Source organism: Orbicella franksi, chromosome 5 (genome assembly GCF_964199315.1).
Source record: "Orbicella franksi chromosome 5, jaOrbFran1.1, whole genome shotgun sequence".
In the NCBI taxonomy this organism is placed as follows: Eukaryota; Metazoa; Cnidaria; class Anthozoa; order Scleractinia; family Merulinidae; genus Orbicella; species Orbicella franksi.
Genome location: NC_138149.1, coordinates 1487606 through 1505560, shown reverse-complemented (window position 1 = coordinate 1505560; position 17955 = coordinate 1487606). Strand labels below are relative to the sequence as shown.

The 17955-nt window shown below is 38.0% G+C and overlaps 2 protein-coding genes across 3 annotated transcripts in view; one reads left to right on the top strand and one right to left on the bottom strand.

Annotated features, from left to right (window-relative positions):
- Positions 1-11: 11 nt before the first annotated feature.
- On the bottom strand, positions 12-2144 carry LOC145488494 (ATP synthase subunit C lysine N-methyltransferase-like). The gene is made up of 5 exons (XM_081467371.1): positions 1911-2144; positions 1368-1743; positions 696-833; positions 269-319; positions 12-172 (listed from the first exon to the last, which is right to left on the bottom strand). Exons 1-5 carry the CDS (start codon positions 1922-1924, stop codon positions 23-25), a joined length of 729 nt encoding a protein of 242 aa, XP_081323497.1. The 5' UTR covers positions 1925-2144; the 3' UTR covers positions 12-22.
- Positions 2145-2212: 68 nt separating this feature from the next.
- Positions 2213-17955, top strand: part of LOC145488491 (ubiquitin carboxyl-terminal hydrolase 40-like) — a 19043-nt gene continuing 3300 nt past the window's right edge. The window contains exons 1-33 of one of the 2 annotated variants that reach the window (XM_081467367.1): positions 2213-2525; positions 4114-4178; positions 4382-4495; positions 4726-4851; positions 5343-5381; positions 5546-5692; positions 6560-6646; positions 6959-7071; positions 7617-7689; positions 8488-8625; positions 8862-8930; positions 9355-9533; positions 9621-9781; positions 9872-9938; positions 10284-10377; positions 10607-10684; positions 11693-11783; positions 11872-11945; positions 12543-12680; positions 12918-12984; positions 13142-13179; positions 13282-13355; positions 13466-13565; positions 13671-13751; positions 14153-14210; positions 14713-14766; positions 15472-15647; positions 15883-15919; positions 16263-16327; positions 16401-16475; positions 16595-16682; positions 17075-17127; positions 17370-17462. In XM_081467367.1, coding sequence (XP_081323493.1) covers positions 2330-2525; positions 4114-4178; positions 4382-4495; positions 4726-4851; positions 5343-5381; positions 5546-5692; positions 6560-6646; positions 6959-7071; positions 7617-7689; positions 8488-8625; positions 8862-8930; positions 9355-9533; positions 9621-9781; positions 9872-9938; positions 10284-10377; positions 10607-10684; positions 11693-11783; positions 11872-11945; positions 12543-12680; positions 12918-12984; positions 13142-13179; positions 13282-13355; positions 13466-13565; positions 13671-13751; positions 14153-14210; positions 14713-14766; positions 15472-15647; positions 15883-15919; positions 16263-16327; positions 16401-16475; positions 16595-16682; positions 17075-17127; positions 17370-17462 — 3108 coding nt within the window. In that variant the 5' untranslated portion in view covers positions 2213-2329. Of the gene's footprint in view, positions 2526-4113; positions 4179-4381; positions 4496-4725; positions 4852-5342; positions 5438-5545; positions 5693-6559; positions 6647-6958; positions 7072-7616; positions 7690-8487; positions 8626-8861; positions 8931-9354; positions 9534-9620; positions 9782-9871; positions 9939-10283; positions 10378-10606; positions 10685-11692; positions 11784-11871; positions 11946-12542; positions 12681-12917; positions 12985-13141; positions 13180-13281; positions 13356-13465; positions 13566-13670; positions 13752-14152; positions 14211-14712; positions 14767-15471; positions 15648-15882; positions 15920-16262; positions 16328-16400; positions 16476-16594; positions 16683-17074; positions 17128-17369; positions 17463-17955 lie in introns of those variants that run through there. The other variant, XM_081467368.1, reaches the window with a different exon arrangement.

Below are 17955 nucleotides of genomic sequence, written 5' to 3'. Positions count from 1 at the left end.
TTAGTCACAAATACAGAATCATTCACGGTTTGGGTTTCTGATATAGCCATACACTGTCAATTCCCTCTTCAATCACTTGCGTTGGTTTCCAGTTTGGTAATGGAAAACGACAAGCGAGTACTTGAGCATCATCCTTCATTTCCACTTGAAATTTATCTTGCAGTTTTTGCATCTAAGCATTCCAAACAGAAATAAAAGAATTAGTCAGAAATTAAAATCAAAGAATGGGAAAGAAAAGAAGGCAAATGCTACTGAAATATATAATTACCATTTCTGAGACTCCAAATATTACAATGGTGTCATAGGTTGTCAGTTTAACCTTCAAAGGAATGGACAGTCTGGTTAGTTTTGTGTTGTGAATAACTGACTTGTTCACCAGGGAGAAATCCTCAATGCTCTTGTTTACATGAACAGCAATACATTTATATATGGCAAATAGATATATATATATGGGTTATGTAAGTGTGCAGTCAAGATGGCTAGATATTGGCCAAGTTCTTTTTTTGTGTGTTTATGGACTGAGGCAGAGTCGAGGTCCATAAACTCGCAAAAAAAAAAGAATGAATAACCCCTAAAGGTTACAACAGGCACCCCCCCCCCCCCTAGTCTTCCCTCCCAGGCATTGCAGTATTTTCCAGTCGAATGCCTTCAATTAAATAGAAGCATTAAATGGTGCTTAATTTTACACTTTTCACCTTCCACAAGTCAGCCCTTGAAAATGTAGCCTTTTGGTTAAGTCCTTGTAGCCTGGCCTGTAGTCTTGAATACCAAACCAGCCACTGGTTGAGTTCATAACCATGCGCTTTGTAACCTTGCCTTGCAGCAGCAATTACCTGTCAATCACAATCAAAAAAGAATTAGTGAGCACTTTCTGTTGTGGTTTTCAACTGGAAAGGTTCCCAGTTGAATTTATAAACCAGCCTTGGAAACTTGGGGGAAACCAGAAAGTGCCACCATTATTTTGTAAACAACCTCTGGCCACTGGAGATGAATGGTCAGTGGTGTAAGATAGCTCAGCAAAACAGATTGCAGCATCTTCATTAGTATACTAGTAGTTGTATTGATGGTCTCAGGAGATTCAAATAACAAAGGCTTAGCAGCTGCGATGAATGATCAAAAGAAGCTAGTTAGCTAACTAGTAGACTACAAGTAGTCCCTCTTTCGCTCAGTCCGTCGTGCGTGACGCGAAAGAAAACCGCGAGAAAAAAATGGCCGCACGAAATCCTGGAGGTGAGGAGCGCACACTCCTCACCCTTCGTGTTTTGCTAATGTCGTCTAGTATGGCAGCCATGACATAACATGAAAACCAAGAATACCGGTCTGAAGAATTCTTGTAATTATAGATTATAATAATGCAGTTGTAATACCACTCTCCCGTCCCCACTGCCTAAGTCTACCAACTTTGACCCTTGCCCTTTGACAGCTTGTGCCATGTGCAATATATTAGTAATTTGTCTTTCAGTCGCTGGTACATAAGGCAGACAAATTGTTCTCAGCGCTGGCGTTACAAAAGGTGTCGTGACAAGAACAAGTCCAACAGCTGCGGCTCCAGTAACTCCAAGGAGAACTTTACCAGCTAATTTCCATGATTTTCGTGGCTTCTTTTCGTCACTTTGTAGCTCTAATCCCAATTGGTTTTGAGAAGTTACATCTGTTCTTGGCATGTTTTCAGAAGAATGTGACTGTTCTACAATGCATGGACAAATAAGCAGTGCTAGCATGAAGGCATCACCACCATGTACTCTGAAAATATGAACCAATCTACAAGATCTCGACCGACAAGTTAAATTGTTTACAATATAGCTATACCAAGCCCGAATCCTCGCAGATATTAAATCCCGATTTTGTTATATTATCTTGCGTTGTACAGAAAGAGAACACAGATTTACCGACAAGAACAACAAACTCACGTGTAGTCCGCCATATTTAAATTACATTCAAATCCTGTGGAGAGGAGTTGGGATTACTGGAAATTGTGGGGAAAAAACAGGATTTTGGCCTTTAATTAAATGAGAAAAGGAAAAAAAGCGTCAATAATAAGGAAATATATTCTGATGTAAACGATTTTTTTTTTTCTGTGAAGTTAATTTCACAGCACAAAAGGTGAAATATCACAAAGTGGACACTGTCCACCGTCCCACCCTGACAAGGTGTCAATTTGTTAATTGGTTGCGAACTGAATCGCAGGCTCATAAACAGAAAAGCAAGATGGCGGAATATAAAGTAAAGAGCGGAAACTACGCTTGCGATTGTGCAGTCTGTATTGAAATCACCTGGAATCGGTAATTTAACATATTTATCTAACAAATTATTAGTTTTCTTCTGAATTATGTTCGGGTGTCTTTTTGAAACCGAACAAGTTGCTTCCGAACGTGAGACTGCAACCGGAGTGTGGAAACAACAGAAGCTAGACTCACCTCGTGAACCGAGAGGTCAGACAAGAATCTGTGGCCTGCAGAATCAAGGAGCTACTTGCTATTTAAATTCTCTACTGCAGACATTGTTCTTTACTCCTGAATTTAGAGGTGACGTTTTCTTCCAATGGGCCATTCCATTTTTATCCGCACCGCCCCCCTCCTATTGAGGAACTTTGAATTTTACCCCCCTCAGAAAAGTAAACTTCTTCCCCCCCCCCCCCCCCCAATGGAAGTAAAATCAAAGTGCCAACACACTTTCCCCCTTCAGGATTTGTAAAAGATCAAAGGCACCAACATTGTTGCCCCCTCAGAAATGGCCTCCAAACACCCCCCTTCAGATTTCCCAGACCCTCAATAGAGGGGTGGGGTGGGTGCGTGATTAAAATGCAATGGGCCAATATAAGTGGACTTTGATATCAAACAAGCTTAATCTGGCTTAATTTATCTTAGATCAGCTGCTTGTAATATCTATGAACTTATAAGCTTATAGGGTAAACATACAATGTAAAAGGACAAACTTAGCTTACATTTTATGGTAATTTTCAAGCAGTTTTAATTTAGTTGTTTTTGGATTTATATTTTGAGGTTACTCACTCATCCTCCTTGTCCAGCTGAGACATACAGCCATATATGCTTTGATCATAACTTTGCAAACCTGCCCAATCAGACAATCGGATCAGTGCCCTCTCCCCTTTTCCCTTACAATCTGCCCCACACCATATCAATTCCAGTACGTGCTGGATTGCTTGCCACCCTGTTGTATACCTGAAGCACATTTTATGTAAACCAAATTGCTTTGTAAAACTGTCATTCAATGCTGATTCAAAGCTGATTTACAGGCAGGGACAACACTTGGACTGCATCAGAGCATCCCAGGGGCATGTTCCCTTGATCCCTTGAAAATTTCACTTTTTCTCCCTTCTTCCCTATTAATAAACTCCATCATTTTGTTCCCTAAATTTTTTGTCAAAGTTCCTGTTCACAGTAGAAATATCCCTTGTTCCTCAAATTTATCCCCAAAATATTCCTTGTTCCCTTGAAATAAATGATCATGTTCCCTTATTCCTCAAAACCCTTGGGAGGCCTAGGAGTTGATCCAGTCTGATTTTTTGACATAATTATCTGTTATTTACTTCGTGGTTCTACATTATAGCAATAATTATTTTTTATGTATAGAATTATAATTATGATAACAATAACAATAACAACAACACTAATAAATTAATAATAATAATAATAGTAACAAAAATGATAATAATAATAATAATAATAATAATAATATAATTTATGATAAGGTAACCCAACTCGCCAGCAATGAGATCTCGCCAACAACAGTGAGATTTGTCAACCTGTATAATCTGGAAACTGGTCCAAGGGTTTTTTTTATCACAACTGATTGGGTGATCTCTGTTGAAATCTGGAGAATCAGTAAGGATATAGAAATAGCACAACAAATCCAAGAAATTCAGCTTTTTATTCATGCTAATTTGACGTACAGCTGAAGAATGTCACAGGCTGGCAGGCTGTGAGACTTGGCAGCTCTGAAAGTCAGTGTGTATCTTAATTTTTATCCCACGTGTGGATTGTGTTACTCGTAAATTCTATTGCTTACTATAAGCACTTGATCATGACACTTTGGACATGCTTGTGAACAAATTAGCATAGATAGCTCAAAAAAAGATTTATTCTTTCTCAGATGGCCTTTTCCAACTCAGAGCAGAAGATCTTTGCTATGGACCCAGCAGTACAGCAAATTCAAAGGTGAATATCATCTTTTTTTATGGTAAAACTTTTAAAACACATTTCCTACATTGCTTATATTATAATGACTTGTAAGATATGAGTTGTTGGCATATTATGAGGATTATGCAATGACAGCCTGAATTGACAGCTAAGATACAGAATGTGTATTCGATAAGAAAACAAGCCATGGAGCAAATTAAATTGTTTTGCTTATTTTTCAGGTCAGAGTGATACCACTTCAGCTTCAGAAACTGTTCGCAAAACTTCTTCTGTTGGATCAAGACAGTATCAGTACTTCTGAGTTGACCAATAGTTTTGGTTGGACAGGAAACGAGGTGATGTAATTACAGGATAATTGTGCATGGCATGACAGCATATCAATGGAAAACAAATAAACATAAATTAATGTACCACAGGCTTACTTGACTGGCACATATAGTACACGTAGGTGTTAATACACAAAAATAAGCAATCTTTTATAAACTATATGAACCTAGCTCCTTAGAAAGCATCCCTAAACAATAAACTTTGACACTGATTATCTTCTGGTTAATTTAATTTCCAGGGCTTTCAACAACATGATGTTCAAGAATTGAACCGAATTTTATTTAGTGCTTTGGAATCTTCTCTTGTCGGCACACAGGGAGAACCACTGGTCAAGAATCTCTACCATGGAACATCAGTGACAAAGGCAACTGATCTTCATTGTTTTTAAACATAAAGTCCTGATCTCTAAACCAACAACGGTATTGTAATTTAATATTGAAGATTATAATGTGGAAGAAGTTTATGAACAACAACTTAGTCAAATTTTCAAATGATATTTATGTGATACAAAAGAAAAGGTAGTCAACGGATTGATTCTATTCTCTCCTAGGGTGCAGTAGGAAGATATATACACCATAAGCTAAACTCACTAATTAAAATGTTTTTTAACAGTTAGAAAACCTTGTAACAAAAAAAAAAACTTAATATTTCATGCAGCTAGTAAAAGAATAATGGTAATCATTATTTTATTGTCAATGTGATTTATTTGTTGTCAGGCACAGGAATAATCAATTTCAAAGTGCTTTAATTAGTTATTGTCATACTATCTGTTGAGTACCTTTTCTTTTGTAATTTATTCTGACTTATATTTTGTAACCAAAATACAGTTTCTCAAATATTTCTTTTTATTGTCAGGTTATTTGTCAAGAATGCAGTCAAGTCAGTGAAAGAGAGGTGATATTGAAACCATGTTTGAATGCTTAAAAGGATTAGTTCTTTATCATTGCAAGGTGTGCTGTAATGTTCCTGTAATGATTGTCATTTTATCACCAGAACGTACACTCGGATGGTCATCATAATTTACTTTAATTAATTAATCAATTTATGACTTTTTCTAGGAAGATTACCTTGACCTTCCTCTGACCCTCTCAGGATGCAGTGGCTTGGAGGAGAGCCTGTACATGAGTTATGTTGCCATGGAGATCTTGGAGGACGCCAATCAGTACAAGTGTGAATCATGTAACAAACATGTTGATGCCCTAAAGGTTTGTTTTAAAAACCAACATGTGAATCATCATAAGTTACCTCATCGTCATCATCATTTTCCTTATCGTTATTATCATGATCAGCATCATCACCAGCATCAGAATCAGCAACAGCATCGTCATAAACATTATCATCGACACCATCACCAGCAGCAGCACTACCACTGTAGTACTAATTAATGCCAAAGTTGTCACTATCCCTGTCACTGTCATTGTTGTCTTCTTTGCTACTAACTGAAGGGGTGTCTGGAATAAACCCCTAAGAGACTTGTGGAAAATTTTGAGTTAGCTAGGATTGAAATACCTCCTAGCAATTTTCACATTTTACTTTGGTTTTCATTATAATTATTGTCTTAAAATAACTAGTTTTTATTACTAGTTCTTTTAAGATAATAATTAATACTAGAATAATCTGTGAAAATTGCTGGGAAGCATTTCAATTGTAGCTACCTGGAAATTTTCCAAAAGTCACTTAGGGCTTAATATTCCAGGCACCCCTTCAACTGTCATCATTGTCATTGTCATTGCCACTGCTGTGCCATCATCATTTCTCTTCATGTCAGGTGTTACATACACTGTTTAGACTTTCAGGTTACTTCCCTATTTTTGCTGTCCCAGGCTCCTTTCGCTTCATTTCACCCAATACATCCTGCTTGCTAATACACTAACCTGCTCACTGGATCACACCACACTCTTCATGAAGAAACCAAATGTTTTTTTTAAATTTTTAACTGATCTATTTCACTGTGAAAGCTATTCAGTACAGTAACTGTGTTACGTGGATAGTTATTACATGTATGTCCAGTCTGTTCTGTGAAATAAGATTAATATAATTCACTTATCTTGATATTTTCTGGAATTTACAAGGGTTCCAAGATTAGAACTATCCCTCCAATCTTGACATTTTCACTGCTGAGGTTTGACTATGACTTTCAACGAGGTGAACGATTCAAGGTAACTGATAATTTTCATTTCTCTTCCTTGTATTCCTCATTGCATCCATCTGTCAGCCAATCCATCAACATTGAAGTAGCTAGCTGCTTATTCTTTGATCCTATTTCCTTTTCAGGTCCTTTACTCCCTTCTTTCCATTCAGGACATTCATTTCCGCCATTCCCTCAAGTTTATTCATTCTGTCTTTTTTCCTTTTTCATTTATTCCTCCTTTCCCTGATTACTCAATCCTTTTCTCAGGTGCATTTGGTCATACTTCCATTTACTATATCTTATCATCGATTCCTTGTTTGTGATTCATGTTGATTTATAGGACAACAAGAGATATTCCTTTCCAATTACACTGGACATGACAGAATTTTGTGAATCTAGTTGCGAGGAAAAGAGCAATCAGGACTATGAATTGTTTTCGGTTGTCATCCATGGGTAGGTAGTGTCCTTATAAGAATGTTTCTTAGGTCATTCTCTTGGTCAGTGAATATCATGTTACACATCTATGGAACCAACTACCTACATATATTGAACAGTCACCTAATTTAAATTAATTTCACAAGAACTTAGAGACTTTTAAGTCAATCTTAAATTGACTTTTTTTTTTTTACAATTATTTTTATTGTTTTATTAGCACTATTGAGAGATTTTAGGTTCTTTTTCATTACAGTTTTAACTAGTTTGGTGCATGCTGGAAATTAACTTAACAATAGCTGCATACCAGGTGTGACATGCACAATGTCAGCTCAGCCATGACTTCTGGGGTATACATGTTGCTGCCACCCCCTTATTGCCTTTGCAGGAGGCATTGCTGCCACCCTTGTTTTATCCCAGGGTACACCAAACAACCATTATAGTGCCATTAACTGCCCCAAAAAATATTGTATTATTTTTTGTGCATGTATTCCTTCCGAACAAGCAATTTAAGGTGTTGAAGGTTGCTTTTAGTAAAAGCTTGTTGTTTCATTTCTGTTCTTCAGCGGTAGTTGTTATGGTGGACATTATCATGCATACATTCGTGACGTGGAAGGACTAGCTACATGGTGTCAGCCTGTAAGTAGAATGTGATTCACTTGTGGATCATTACTGGTTAGTAATATTAAGTTTGTACAACTGTGGTAGAGCTTGTAATCATAGTTGGTCATTGATTATAAGAAATAGGGATTGATGTATGGTGTAAAAAACTAAGTTAAACCCACATTTCAGTGGAAAGAGTATTAATAGAACAAACCAACTAAAATTTAAACCTTCATAACTAAACACCCTTAGAACGAGGAAAAGTGCCCACTTAGTCCAAGGGTACTCCCATATTTAAGCTATGTGGGCTTGTGCCGTTGTGAAGGGTGTGGTTTTCAGGCAGTTTGTCTGGGATAGGGTATAGAAATCAGACAGTTTTGGTCTAGAATAGGGTATTATGTATCAGGAAATTGGTCAGTGTATAAATAATTTAGTCTAGAACAGGGTTCTTTACCCAGGGTTCTATTATTATAGAAATTTCAAAAACCAGAAGTGGGAACTTCACATAAACAGAATTACAACGGCATGGAAAATAGCTAGTCTGGGATAGGGTCGTGGTTTTTGGTGCCTAGTCTAAAATAGAGTTGCAAACTGGTCTAGTATAGGGTAAGGGTTTCAGTAAGTGTTCCAGCAGCACACCCCCATCCAAAGATTTACAGAGTACCCCACTGGCCACTCAGGAGGTGTCTGCTTACAGTACGTTGAAGTTGTTAGTTTTATTTTTATATGGATTATGGCTACCTTGTGGAAGGTGTCTGCCCTCAGGCAGTGTCCATTTGTAGGGGTTCATCTGTCAGTTGTCCAGGCCTAAAGAAGTATTATTTTGTATCAAAGGAGAAGGAACAAGTGAGAGTTGTAAAAGAAGATGACAGTGGAAAGAAGGATGTTATATACTGTGAACACCCTGTGGACCTGATTGTGACTTTACTAAAGAAGCTTGGTGGCACAGCATCTGTCAATCAGTTATGTCAGGTAACAAGTGATGTTGATTACTGGATAGCAAATTTTAAATATGAATAGAGAAATGTCCTCTGGAACATCTCAATCAGTAGCAGTTGCTGACTTTCAATGCCCAGCAGTTCCTTAAACAGCTAAAAGTGATTGCTGTAAGGAGAAAAATCAAGATAATTTACTTACTATAATGTTATTAAAAATGTTTCAGCCACTAGCAGTTCATATTTTGACATACCAGTTTATTTCTGGTTTAGTGCATGTCAAAAGAAACAGGAACCTCTTGGAATAAGCGATTCAAAAGTCAGTATGGACCACTGACAAAGGTACTTTATTTTTTACTACTGTGCCTATAACTAGCAAGGTACATTGTGTTGTAGTGAGCTTTCACCTTAACTTACTACCTAACTTGAATGAGTAATCTAGAATTAAAGTAAGGTAAGATTACTATTTACTTACAGAATGCATACATGTGTATTATTGTACATATATATGATTCTTAGCAGACATAAATGTGTAAGATCTGCTTCACTAATTAAGGTAGAGCACACCAAATGTTTCAATGCAGGAGAAGTGACAGCCACTCTTACTTTCTCAGTGGTTCTTCATTGCATTGTATGAACCATGTGGGAGTGTAAAACAGCGGATGATAGAGCACTAGCAAAGAAAGCCCTTTTTCTCCTTCTCCAGCCTTACACTAGCACTCTCCCATAGAACAGACCATTTAATATATCAAAAATTTATTTTCAGTTTTTCAAGAAACACTCAGATGTTTTCCGATTTAGTGATTTCTCCGGATGGGTTTCACTGCATAGCGGCAGTGAAAAAGATTCTGGTAAATCACAATCAATTTCAGTACCAAAACAGGAAGAGCCAAGTTCACTTGGAAATGATTCTGATGGAAGGAGCAGTCAATCCCTGATGGAACGGTATGCTTTTGATTCCCATTTGCTTCAAATTTGCACTAAATTCATAGCTAGTTGACTAAACATAATTTCACTATAATTTCCTTAAAGAGAAAATTGGCCTGAACCAGAACATTGTTGGTTTGATGTGAATGATTCAAGAATATCCTGTATTCATGAGAAGGATCTCCAAAATCAGTTTGCTGGAAAGGAGAGTGCTTACATGCTATTCTACAGAAGGAAAAACATGGTCTTTTCTAAGAATGATCCAAGTAAGACACCACTGCAGTTAAAAATTTGTGCTATTATTAACTGTTTTCTTTTTAGTTGTTGAGTTTGTTAAATTTTATATCATTCTACAGTTCTCTCAGTCCCTGCTGTCTTAAGAAAAGAAGTTGAGGAAATGAACAAAGATCTAACAAAGCAACGGTAAGTTTTAGTTTAAAGTGATATAAAAGCAGCTATTCTCAGTTTCTCATTGCAGTGGTTTCATAATTAAAAGGATAACCAATGAAAGTATTTTGATTCCTATTTATTGCTATTCCCAGTAAACCCCAGTGCTCCTTAATGCAAGACAAAGTTAATGAGCATGTCTAGCCTATGGACTGATGTTTTTAATGTGCATGGTGTGCCATGTTTGTATGCAAAATGCAATCAACTTCCAAAGTAATTAAAAGAAAATATAAAGAGGCTGCATAACAAACACCATCAGAGATAAAAATACTATATAAATTTAACTTGCAATTACTTAGTACATTTCCAAATTCTGTGTAGGGAAAACTATGATGTCCATCTAAATCAAATATCTGTCAGTGTACTTTTTGGCAGCCACTATACAGTGACAGACGGCATACTTATGCTTAAAGAGGTAAACATTACATCTACATTGTTATTATAACCGTCATGAAACAACAATAATCGTGTAGAATATATATTTTCTTAATGTACCACTAAAATTTAAAAAGTAATTTGAAAGAAATTTATGGTAACAGTTAACAAGGATTAGCACAGACGCCTCTTGTTATCTTTGAAAAGCCAATCTGACTTGCATGTTTTTTTTTTTTGTTTTTAAAAATTGAATCATTTTGTTTTACTAGGTAATTTCGACTGAGCCACTGGTCATATCATTGGACAGGAGAAATTCTGTCACTGATCTTCTGCAAACTATTTTCAAGGTAAAGAGCAATGTCTACCAACATCGTCTTTCAGAGCTTGTGATTTCACGTTTATGATCCTGAAACGGTCAAACCGGATGATATATCATTTGAGTATTTCTATCAGCACTACTGCTAGTCTTATCCCACAATCTAAGCAATATGCATTAGGCAATTTGGTCATTTGGTTATGCTGTATTAAGTAGCTGCGAATGTTTTTAAAGTATGCTTTTCAGTATCAAGTCAATGTGCGCAGAAATACATTAAGTTCATTGACGTCATAGTTAAGTGTCTTCTTCTCATAAATGCGGTGGATTTATTTGGCCTGTAGTGATCATAATGTTTTTCCATTACATAAAGAGAGTTTCATGGTATTCTGCAATAAATACATCAGTCTGAATTCTTTTTTATTATATTCGAAGTCAATTCATAATATCTATGTAATTACGCAAGCTACCGGTACTATCTTACAGATCTTATCAAATAAATTTTTACTTCTGATATTATTGTTCTTGAATAGCAGGTATGTAGTTGCTGTGCTCTTGTAACTCAATAGTAATGCCAATGCCAGTGTTGGGAGCCTCGTGCCTATGTAGGGCTGATACTGTGCACAATCAATACCATATTACCACGAGCACCAATAGAGCATGGAGAGGAAATCATATACTGATGCCTGTATTGTGTGATGGATAAATGCACTGCCTTTTATTCATGGGACAACCACACTACCCCGATGAAATCATCTAATGTAATGTGCTCCTGCACACATCAATAAGATACCAGCATAAAAAAGGATTAATTTGGTCCCTGCTATACTACTACCAACAACCAGTTTTTAGATATTTAGATGCACTGCCTTTCATTCATAAGACAGCAACACTATCCGAATGACGTCATCTAATGTAATGTGCTCCTGTACACATCAATAAGACACCAGCACAAAAAAGTGGTTAATCCGGCCCCTGCTATACTACTACCAACAACCAGTCTTTACCTGATTGTTTCTGGACTATTTCTGTTTCTTTTTAGCTGGAAACACTCGGAGACAATGTGGAATGTAAAACTCTTCATATTGCAAGGCGATTGCCATCAGGCCTCCATCTTTTTGAAGAATTGACACGTGAGTATTGACTCAGTGTTTCATGTTCTTAGTGACATGTTTTGTTTTTTGTTTTCAGTTCCCTTTACACTTTACTACTTCACCGCAGGGCATCCTGAAAAGTCTTTCCTACAAAGTGGAGTTAGTGGGGGTACAGACGTATTTTTGTGGAATGGAAAGGAGGTACGAGTCAGTTAATTCGTTCTCAGAGCTTCAAGTGACATATCAAATCAAATTTCTTGATTCGCTGTTTGCTGGTTATGCCTTGTGAAAGAAACATTTAGTCAGCAGTGCACAGAGTGACAAGGAGTATTGTTTGACAATGTGGATTGTGTGTAGATAAAAAAACCAAAATAACAAGTAATATATGAAAAGTAATAGCTAACGATTACAACAATGGTAAATACATTACTTGCGAAAAATTCGGACGTTTTATTTCGGACAATTAATATTCGGACACTTTTATCTCACTTCAGACAAATTTCGGACAAAAGATTCGGGCACTTAACTGAAACAAAGCTAAAGTAAATTTGCGCCCTCAAACACGAATTAGACTGAAACAACATATGTGAAAATGATAATTTTACTGCACCCTCAAGGTTTTATAGATACACCGAGGAGAACATAACACATTTCTATCAAGACTTTACGTAGCGGTTTCTCAACTAGAGTTCGCTCCATGAAAGGACACCAAGAGCTTTGAAACTACTAGTGTATTGCTGCTGAAAATGATGTCTAATGTCATGGTTGTAAGATTGCTGTTGGTTTCATTGGCTGTAGGTGGATGGATGCAAGCTCTATCCAGGAGAAGACACTGCACCAGTTCTATTGAACATAAAATATTCATTGTCGCGAGATCAAGAAGCTGTTGAGATTCAGAAACATTTTAGAAAGGACACGACAGTTGGAGAGATGAAGGTTTGCAGGATGCGATGCTGATGATTTCACCTATCTCTTTTATATAATAAAGAAACCAAAAAAAATGTTAATGACTTCATCTATACGTCTGTCCTTCAACAGATCATAAGTAAGAACTATGAGAATAATTTGACTTACTGTTTTGTGTTGATAACTAGAAATTGTATAGTTGTTGATCATGCTCATTAAAGTGTTAAAGCAGTATAATAAAAGCACATCTGTTACCTTTCATGTCAGATTGTGTTGTGCAACTCTGTTGGAATTGATGATCAAGATCTGCTCCTCAGCTGGGTGAAATCAAAAGGTAAATAGAAGTTTGGATATCATAATTATCTAGTTATAAAAAGACCGTAATTCTAGCTTGAAACCAAGAACTTATTTTTCTTTGTCATGAGCCTGACTAATGTAAACTCTAATGTCCTTTTCTTGTAGATATATTTGTCATTATTTTATTTTTACAGGTAAAACCAGTGAGGTTGTACCATTGAACTCTTTTCAGGTAAAGTTTTTCAACACCCTGTTTTTGCTTTGCGTGGTTGTCGACATGTCGTTGTGTGTGAGGAGCAGTTGTTTAAATGAAAAATCTTTTTTTTTTCCTTAGGATGGCCACGCAATAAACGAGGTCGGCCTTCAAGATGGTGACCTTCTGGTTGCCGAGAAAGCAGTTCAAATGCAGTAAGTGCAGTTTCGTCGTCTTCTCGCATCCTGTTACGCTTTTCTTTCAGTTTTCTTAAGTGCTCGTTAGTAAGTATTATCGTGTTACTCTTTTATCTCTTGGTGTTTAGATCCAGTGTCGTAAATGGAAGCTTAATACCTAGTTTGGCTTCTCAAGAGAATGAGAAACATTCCAGCATGATGTCGTTTGTGGTTGAGTGTAGGTGTTTGGTGAGTACCATTCTTATGTCAGAACAGTCAGCAGTTAACGTGTGTGTTTTTACAAAAAAAATAGATGAACGCTCGTGTGATATCTCGCTGCTTTTACTGATACAGGCGGCAGAGTCCGAGGAACAGAGTCACAATGACAGAAGCAACTGTTGGCCAGTTTATCCTGTCAAAATTCACAAAGAGCAGGTAATAAAGTGGTCGACTTCTAAAGGCATGGATCGTACCCGTCTTCTAAATGTGTTATGCTCACGGCTCACCGTCTAGCCCATTGAGAACAAGCCGTCTGGCCAAGCCTGGTCATCCAAGTAGCGTCCTTCAGTAAGGCTGCTGTCTTAAGTTAAAATCTCTCTAAACAGCCAATTCTTGCTAGCCATTCAGAAACCAAGTGTTACCAATTGTAAGAATGTTGTCACCCATTGATTGGCAACTCCTCTGAGGAAAGTGCGGGCTCGGGCATTCCCACCACCTTCGAAGTCACCTACGAACGGTTCTATCTTGGCAAAGTGGCTAGATTAATGTCCAGGAATCAGTCATGGGATACATCCTACCTTAAGACAACTTAGTGTTACATTGCTTACTTTTTTCAGACCATTGGGGATCTCAAGGCCCAAGTGCTGTCACATGCAGGCTTTCAGACCATGCAAGGTTATGATACTTTGAAATAAACAGTTAGACTGTTGAGAGAGTGATGATCATTGCCATGTTGTCGACATTGGGTGATATTACTTGACAAGACTGAGATTCGTAACGGCAGCTTTGGATTCGTGAGGCTATAAAAATGTCGTTAACACTCAGTGTTTGCCTAGGCAATTAAGCCATTCTTCTTAGCCAAGGGGCTGACCAGGTGAAGTCTGTTTCCGAAGTTAAATAAAGTGACGATGAACCAGTGTCGGCGTACAGAATTTCTGGAAACACAGAATGTTGAATGATATTGTTAGACGATAGTAGAGAGCAGTTTTCAAATTACTTGCCAGTTAGACTACTCAGCCAGTCTCAAACCGTAGTAAAACCAAAATCAAAACCGAAGCAATTGCCTGATTACTTTCCTTACTCAACTAACAACCGCTCTAAGCAGTCTGCCGCATAAACCCCTCATTTAAATTACCTTCACTTATATCATATATTGGTATTTTTTCTTTTATCGTAGAATTTGCTTGTCGTTTACGGGTGGATGATGATTGTCAAGGTCTTAGTCCTCCGTGTAAGTCAGTATGTAGGGCGTCATTTGCCTACAACTACCAGCATGAGCAACAGGAAAAGTAAAGGATTCTAATTTATTATTACTTAAACCTCGCTACGGCTTCAAAATTGATATAATAAAGGGCAAACGAAATGAATTCTGGTAGTTGTAATCAAATTACGACATCCTGGGATGAAACGTCATCCGTCACTTCACTTTCAATTTGATGTTAGAGCTTTTTGTAATTTAAGTTCGTTTTCGACGGGAAGGTTACTGAGTCTGTCAGCTCAGCTGTTCTTTTATCAGTTATAGACACAACATTAAACATTCTGAGCTGTTGCATATAGTTGAAATCAGCAATCTTGCACATGTTTAGATGGAATTAGCCATGTAATCATAAGCCGAGTTTTGTTTGAGGTTTTTTCTTCAGTCCTTGTTTAAGTGAGCAGGGATGGTGCAGTGGTGACAGCGCTCGTTTCCCACTAAGGTGGCTTGGGTTCGATTCCGGCCCGGTGCCATATGTGGGTTAAGTTTGTTGATGGTCCTCGCCTTGCTCCAACGGTTTTTCTCCGGGTTCTCCGGTTTTCCTCCCTCCACAAAAACCAACACTCCAAATTCCAATTCGACCAGGATATAGGGCCTGCATGAAAACCACCTAAGGCTGATGTGGCTTTCTGTCTAAATACTATAGTTTATTTATTTTTATTTTTTAACTTGGCGCTGCAGTATATGAACATGAAACCCTGGACGAGTCTTGGCTGAACGATGGTCACAAGCTTGTTTTAGAACAGGGAAAGCCTCTTTTGCAAGGAGAAATCATGATCCGGTGTTATGTCAAGTCCTCAACCAACAGCAGACAAGAACTCGAACAAATTATTGATAAAAAGTGCACTGTTCGTCAGGTAAGTCTTGTGCTTGATAAGAATGTTTTAGTTTAATGAATCTCAGTACATCGTGTAGCGGACAGGTGAGGAGAATTGAAAAGGAATCAAGCATGAAGGAAAACGACTAGAAATTATTTCTTCAGTGGACACTGGCTTGATTTGCGTATAATAAGATGTAAGATAACACTGTTCAAGTACGGCTTTATTGATTTATTTTTGAGATGTAGTAATAATTTTCATTTGCTTTTTTCAGTGTTTACAATTGTTGTTGGAGACTTCCAAGCTACAAGGTACAATGTACTGCACTCTATTCCAATCAGAGAGTGTGCAATTGTTTAAAACCTTCCTTGAGGGTGGTTAACAGTTTACTTTTTTTCCTCCACGTAACAAAATGTGTTGGTTTGCAGACATAACTGACATTAAAGTGTTGTGTTCTGTATCACTGGTCGTTTGTTTGTTTGGATTGTTGTTTACTTATTTCAGTCTTTTTAGAAGTCACGGTTGTATGTGCTAATGAGTGACCTTGACGTGCTGGTGTCATGTAAGGAGCAGAAGGGCTGTGTTCTGTATCGCTATTGGCTTGGTTTTGTATCACTATCGTTCTCGTGTCATGATTGGTTATTATTTTGACAGGACTGACGTGGCACTTGAGGAAAACCAATTGGATTGGAGAACCGACCGACGCTTTGGACAACGAGGTGAATACCGACTATGTCATTTTATCAAAAAAATCTTTAATCTTGTTCGATTACATTCCATTTTGTCTCATAGGACGCGACACTGGAGAGTGAAAACATTAAAAATGGCGCCACTCTTATTGTTGAAGAGGGACGACTTCCCCCAAAGGTAATCAACCTTGAAACATTTAACAAAAGACTTCTTCAGTCTTATTGAATGTACACAATAGAGCCCTTGTGATGTACAGTTTGACAGGGTTTTGGCGCTTTTCTTTTTCTTTCTCGCAGGGATTTCTTCGTCTTTCATTGTGGCAAACAAAAGCGAAAGAACCAAGTTCTGAAGGCGTTCTCACCTGGATTGCATCGGGTATACAAGGTCAGCGGACCTAATTATTTTTTTGCTCTTTTTGCCTTAGTTTGAGACGCAAAGTCCTGTTGGTTAGTGCGGTGAGTTCTGGATGGAGCGATCTCAGTTCGAGTTGTAGCTTGGGTCCTGGTCACTTTACTCTCAGTGTCTCTCTCCACCCAACTGTACCAATAGATACCGACAAGAGATTATTAAAATCTCTTGATACCGACCAGATGTTTGTGACGCTAGCAGCATCATAAACGACAAGTACAATGGACTGGCATTCCATTCAGGGAGGAGTAGAAATACTGCTTGTCGCCTCATGCCACGGAAGCCCGAGCCACTGTTTTCAAACTTACAGGGTCGGTCAACCTCACGTAATTCCATTTTCTCCCTCTTTTGTTTTTTTCGACTTTAAGGTCTTCTTGGGTCATCTTCAATAGAGACTTCAGAAAATGTCGACAACTCTGAGGTGAGAGAAAGTCTCAGTAGGCCATTTTCGTATTCTCGGTATTGGACTGGACCTAGCCTGCAATGGAGGCTCATGCGAAGGAATATCATGAAAAAGAGGTTAATGTGATTTACATTTGAAAAGACTCCCCGCATTAGCCTCACATCCAAGCTAGTTCCAGTCCATTACCGAGAATACGAAAATGGTCTACTCAGAAGGAACAGCAAGGCGTTATATAGATTACGTGTTTTCGCATTCATTAGGGGCGCGACTCATGGGAGCCATTGGAAGATGTAGAGATATCCCAAGAAGCCTCGGTGTATGATCTAAAGCTGCAGATTAGCCTCTTACCTCAGGTTAGTATCAAACTGTACAATGTGAGAGCAAAGTGTCTTACCCAAGAACACAGCACTACGACCCGAGATCGGACAGCTTGATTCGAAGTCCACTGTTTAACACTATGACAACAACAGTCGTGTTTTGTATCGCTTTGTCATTTCCCTTGATCTGTAGTACAATGAGCCCGCAGTATTCGGTTGTTTCTAATTTAAAACATCACGTGCCGTAATGGTGACAAGCGACGTCACAGCTTTTGGAGTGCTCTTGCCATTGCTGATTGGACAACACGAATCGGAAACACTTCGGGAACTTGCACGAGGATATACGATAACCGGCAGTGGTTCTCGAATGAGGTAACATTGCGTCAGTTGTGGAACTCGACTCATTCGCCTTTTGCCATTCCTAAACCTTACTCGCGAGTCAGTGTTTTTAAACCAACTGGGTTCATCAATTGTAGAACAGTGAAATCAGTACAATAATGACAGCCTGAATTTAACGGCTCAACCTGTG